This window comes from Triticum urartu, chromosome 6A, assembly GCF_056163025.1.
Source record: "Triticum urartu cultivar PI428250 chromosome 6A, HENAU_Tu73, whole genome shotgun sequence".
NCBI classification, from domain to species: Eukaryota; Viridiplantae; Streptophyta; class Magnoliopsida; order Poales; family Poaceae; genus Triticum; species Triticum urartu.
The window spans coordinates 591,010,466-591,016,465 of record NC_141878.1 but is presented as its reverse complement, the minus strand read 5'-3'; the positions used below and the strand labels follow the sequence as shown (position 1 = coordinate 591,016,465).

At 48.6% G+C, this 6,000-nt stretch overlaps 1 protein-coding gene across 1 annotated transcript; it reads left to right on the top strand.

The window, feature by feature from the left end:
• Positions 1-1,568: 1,568 nt before the first annotated feature.
• LOC147966796 (uncharacterized) lies at positions 1,569-3,843 on the top strand. Its single transcript, XM_087530962.1, has 7 exons — positions 1,569-1,788; positions 2,266-2,767; positions 2,852-3,025; positions 3,107-3,217; positions 3,303-3,369; positions 3,476-3,577; positions 3,670-3,843. Exons 1-7 carry the CDS (start codon positions 1,569-1,571, stop codon positions 3,841-3,843), a joined length of 1,350 nt encoding a protein of 449 aa, XP_087387088.1.
• The last annotated feature ends 2,157 nt before the right edge of the window (positions 3,844-6,000 follow it).

The following is a 6,000-nucleotide window of genomic DNA, read 5'->3' as shown; positions in this document are numbered from 1 at the left end:
CCACTTCACAAAAATTTATCATTTTATTCACCCTCTTTTTTGTTTGCTTTTTCTTGTCAGATCTCTTGTTTGCCTACCTTGTTGCCGTGGCTAGTTCCACCTCTCTTGCGTGCACCCCCGAGAACGAAGTTTTCAATTTTAAGCAAAGGGGAGGGGAGAACCTAAAGGATGCTTGGTATAGGATTTGCTCATAATAGACCTATTTGCAAGCAATCTACTGTTGTTCTTCTTCGCTATTTTATGTGGGCATAACCACTTGGTATAGATTCATCCTTGATATGATTACCGGTGGAAATTTCTTGATGTGCCCATCTTTGGATGCTTTCAATGCTATGGGAGAATTAGTGGGCTCGCCACCTATCATTATCAATGAAATTGCTCTAACCCTTGAGCAAGTTATGCAAAGGCTTGATGCTAGTGAAAAGAAAAGGCTCACTGAAGAACATACTGAAAACTTAGATAAAAAAAGCATAATCTTGCCAAAAAAATCGGGTCAAAAGCGGGGGAACTTTTTATGTTGCTAAAGGAAAAGGAAACCGTAACGAAAGAATTGGAGAGAGTCCTTCTCTGATTGATAAGTTGGAAGAATTTTTTAGTAAGATAAGCACGACCTTTACTACCGTTAAAACCGTTGAAAAAACTCCCGTAAAAATTGGCAAAATTACTCAAGTCACTAAGAACAAGGGTGCAACTTCTAGTAAAGAAGATCTAAGATGATTAGTATTCACCCGATTTTGTTGAAGTTATAAGAAATCCTACTTGCAAGAATGAATTATTCAATCTTATCCTCCAAGTCCTCCGCCGGAGCCATCGCGGCCTCCTCTGCCGCCATGGCCGCGACGGCTTCGATTGCGGCCGCTACCTCAGCGGCCTCCCTCGCAGCCACCGCTTCCGACGCCCGTAGGGCGACGTGCCAACCCGGAGTGTCGTCCAGATCGCCGTCCTCGTGGAGGAGCACATGTTCCGAGGGCAGCTCCACGGCGGGGGGAACGGCCGGTGCGCGTACGGGCGCAGCCGCCGGGGGTGCTGACTGGCGGCGGGTAGCTCCACGATGGCGCTCCCGCGGGGCCGGGCCGGGCCGGTGCTGGGGCGCGAAGGCGGCTGCTCGTGCCAGTGCGGTCGGGGGTGACGCCAGCCGCCGCCAGCAGGAAGGCGGCGATAACCTCGTCGTAGATCTTGCCTTTCCAGAAGGCATGATGGCCTATGATGTTGCGGCGGCCGCTGATGTGGGTCCGGAGCTCCTCCGTCGTCGCATCGGGCCGAGCATCGGATAGCCGTCCGTGCTGATCTTCCACTACCGGGAAAGATGGCAGCCCGGCGACACGAGGAGGCCGTACCGGCACAGCTCTGCCGTCTCCGGATTGCCGAGGCTGGACTGCCAGGCGCTCGGGGCGTCGTCGTCGCCGCCGGCGCTGCTGCTCCCACCGTGGTAGGCCATCGTCGACGCTACGTTGGTTTTCTCGTCAGTGGCAGGATGAGATTCTTGCTTCGACGCTGCCCCAGAAGCTGCCCCACCATCTCAGCGGAGAAGCGGTGTGGCTTCCACGGAGCTCGTTCAGCCTGATTTCATGGCTCCTCGCTACCCTGTGGATAATATCACGAAGGCTGAACATTGCGAGCTAATGATGAAATTCCAGAACCTGACCTTGAAGGCGGCGGTTGGCTCTGTTGTACCTCCTCAAGCTGAAGGAACTTTTCATTGTCGTCCGATTCCACATGGCTATGCTATTGTGGCATTGGATGAAATAATGGAGGGAATTGAGGAGCTGGAGCTTGACTACCCTACAGGTGAAGGGGAGATTCATCTAGAAAATGCTATAACGAGTACCTCTCTATGGAGAAAGGAGTACATCAAGCTTCCAAACTGGACGCCTCATCCTCCTCCGCCGCCGCGTCAGGGCACTCCGCCTCCTCCTCCTCCAGCAAGTGATCAGGGCACTCCGCCTCCTTCGGCGTGTCGGAGCACTCCGCCTCCTCCTCTACCTCCTCCGGCGTGTTAGCGGACTCTGCCGCGTCAGCAACAGCAAAAGAGAGACGCCGCGGCTAGCAGTACAAGAGGCGGGAAGAAATACAGATTTGGTCCAAGCCTGAAGCCTCTTCCAAAGTTACCATATGAGAGGACCGACGAGAAAAACACGGACATCTGTGTTGCCGAAGTGAGGGCCCATTTTGAACGGAAACCTCCACCTCCGAAGGAAACGGTAGATCTAGTGAAAGCGAAGCGCACTCTGGATGCCCTGAAGCGACCACCACCGTCTCTTCCAGATTCCAACCATGTCCGTTGTATTAAAAAGACATATGAAGATGTGCGGCGGTCGGGAAGTACTTCCAATGATGCAAGATTAGCACAACAAAGAAGTGGGAAAACAATTCCCCAGCTCGGCGAACAGGCGAAGCAATCGTGCCCCCCGCAGAAGGTGTCTAGCGATATCGTCGCTAATCATCCGGGGCTAGTCCCCGGTACCAATCTTGGTGATTACCTGAACGATGATGTACAATTGGAAATGTTAGAGGTAGAGATCTTCAGATACGAGTACGGGAAGCCTCTCGTCCAACCTGATCATCCTCCTCTAACAATGATGATGCGAAGATTACATGAATGGTACATGGATACCTGCAGGAAGTATGGGAAGGATAGTTTGATGGTGAGAATTAAAGAGGAGCACGACTTCATTGGAGTCGACCTGATGCCTGTTGAATTTGTGGAGTTATTTCAGTTATTCAATCAAGATGCCGTCAACAAACAACTCATGACTTGCTACTGTATGTAAGTATTACTTCTGTAATTAAGTCTCTATAGTTGAGCTCTTTCATTGCATGTATATATAATTATGCTCACTATATTATGCAGATTGAAGATCGTCGAATGCAAAAAAGGACAAATCTATGACATTGGGTTCATTAACCCAAATACCATAAATGAATGGTCGGTTCAAAACAGAGTCAAAGATATTGAGGATAACTTGCTACAATCGTTACTTCAACATCAAAACAAAGGGAAAATATTGTTTCCTTACAACTTCAAGTGAGTGTTACTGTCTTGTGCATATTCCGTTTCTCTTACTCGAGGTTATAGTAATGTAATTGATGAGTTATGCGTGCGCAGGTTCCACTTTATTCTGCTAGAGATTAAGCTTGACCGGGGAGTAGTAATTGTCTTAGACTCGAGACGTAAAGATCCCCATGAGTATGCAGACATGACTGCAATGCTCCAGGAGTAAGTTCAATCGATCATTATCGCACCATATCGGCAATTTTCGTTCATTTGCTGATATCAAGTAAGCATTTCCTTTGCCTGGTAGGGTTTGGAAACAGTTCACCGGAGTGATTCAGGGTCTGCAGAGGGAGCTGCGATTTACACACCCCAAAGTAAGTAGTACTAGCTAGTTCCGCGCATCTCTCATTGATTCTAGTTTCATCAATACCATTTATCATGCTTGATTATCAGTTTGATTGAACTCTATTTCTCGTAAAGTGCTTGTGGCAGGAAGGCGGGAATAATTTATGTCAATACTACGTTTGCGATTTCATCTACAACTCGACCTCTCAGCAGGGCTACTCTGACGAACAATATGAAGTACGTAAACAATATTCACAATTTTATTTTATTACCATCAATTGTGTTGAATTTCTTTCATTTATATGTATTGACCCCCTTCTTTAAATTAGATGTGGCAGATGCAGGATGAACTCCTACCACATAATCGCATACGAGCACTTCAAGAGGAATTGGCAGGATTCTTTCTTGACCACGTCATACATAAAAACGAGAATACCATGTGGAAATTGAAATGGATTTTAGATGTTATGAATTGTAAGAGATGTTATATTGTATATATGTAGTAGCGTCGGATAGATATACGAAAACTTGTTGCTCGACGCTACTACCACTTGCTTCATTTGCTTACTAGCTAGCGTGTCGAGCTCTCTCTATATGTATAGTAGCTAGCGTCGACCAAGCACGAAGAAAGAGAGGTCACTTCTCTCTATATGTAGTAGCTATATGTTGGAAATATGCCCTAGAGGCAATAATAAATTAGTTATTATTATATTTCCTTGTTCGTGATAATCGTTTATTATCCATGCTATAATTGTATTGATAGGAAACTCAGATACATGTGTGGATACATAGACAACACCATGTCCCTAGTAAGCCTCTAGTTGACTAGCTCGTTGATCAATAGATGGTTACGGTTTCCTGACCATGGACATTGGATGTCATTGATAACGGGATCACATCATTAGGAGAATGATGTGATGGACAAGACCCAATCCTAAGCCTAGCACAAAGATCGTGTAGTTCGTATGCTAAAGCTTTTCTAATGTCAAGTATCATTTCCTTAGACCATGAGATTGTGCAACTCCCGGATACCGTAGGAATGCTTTGGGTGTACCAAACGTCACAACGTAACTGGGTGACTATAAAGGTGCATTACAGGTATCTCCGAAAGTGTCTGTTGGGTTGGCACGAATCGAGACTGGGATTTGTCACTCCGTGTAAGCGGAGAGGTATCTCTGGGCCCACTCGGTAGGACATCATCATAATGTGCACAATGTGATCAAGGAGTTGAATCACGGGATGATGTGTTACGGAACGAGTAAAGAGACTTGCTGGTAACGAGATTGAACAAGGTATCGGGATACCGACGATCGAATCTCGGGCAAGTACAATACCGCTAGACAAAGGGAATTGTATACGGGATTGATTAAGTCCTTGACATCGTGGTTCATCCGATGAGATCATCGTGGAACATGTGGGAACCAACATGGGGATCCAGATCCCGCTGTTGGTTATTGACCGGAGAACGTCTCGGTCATGTCTGCATGTCTCCCGAACCCGTAGGGTCTACACACTTAAGGTTCGATGACGCTAGGTTTATAAAGGAAGTATGTATGTGGTTACCGAATGTTGTTCGGAGTCCCGGATGAGATCCCAGACGTCACGAGGATTTCCGGAATGGTCCGGAGGTAAAGATTTATATATAGGAAGTCCTATTTCGGCCATCGGGACAAGTTTTGGGGTTATCGATATTGTACCGGGACCACCGGAAGGGTCCCGGGGGCCCACCGGGTGGGGCCACCTATCCCGTAGGGTCCCATGGGCTGAAGTGGGAAGGGATCCAGCCCAGAGTGGGCTGGGGCGCCACTTCCCTTAGGGCCCATGCGCCTAGGGTGAAAGGGGAACCCTAAGGAAGAGTCCCAAGGAGGGAAGGCACCTCCTAGGTGCCTTGGGGGGAGGGAAACCTCCCCTGGCCGCCGCCCCCCTAGGAGATTGGATCTCCTAGGGCCGGCGCCCCCCCCCCTTGGCCCTCCTATACATAGTGGGGGAGATGGAGGGCAGCCATACCTTTGCCTTTGGTGCAGCCCCTCCCTCTCTCCCAAGTCCTTCTCCTCTCCCGTGGTGCTTGGAGAAGCCCTGCAGGATTGCCACGCTCCTCCACCACCACCACGCCGTTGTGCTGCTGCTGGATGGAGTCTTCCTCAACCTCTCCCTCTCTCCTTGCTGGATCAAGGCGTGGAGACGTCACCGGGCTGTACGTGTGTTGAACGCGGAGGTGCCGTCCGTTCGGCACTTGGTCATCGGTGATTTGGATCACGACGAGTACGACTCCATCAACCCCGTTCACTTGAACGCTTCCGCTTAGCGATCTACAAGGGTATGTAGATGCACTCTCCTTCCCCTCGTTGCTGGTTTCTCCATAGATAGATCTTGGTGACACGTGGGAAAATTTTGAATTTCTGCTACGTTCACCAACAGTGGCATCATGAGCTAGGTCTATTGCGTAGATTCTATGCACGAGTAGAACACAAAGTAGTTGTGGGCGTTGATTTTGTTCAATATGCTTGCCGTTACTAGTCTTATCTTGATTCGATGGTATTGTGGGATGAAGCGGCCCGGACCAACCTTACACGTACTCTTATGTGAGATCGGTTCCACCGACAAGCATGCACTAGTTGCATAAGGTGGCTGGCGGGTGTCTGTCTCTCCCACTTTAGTCG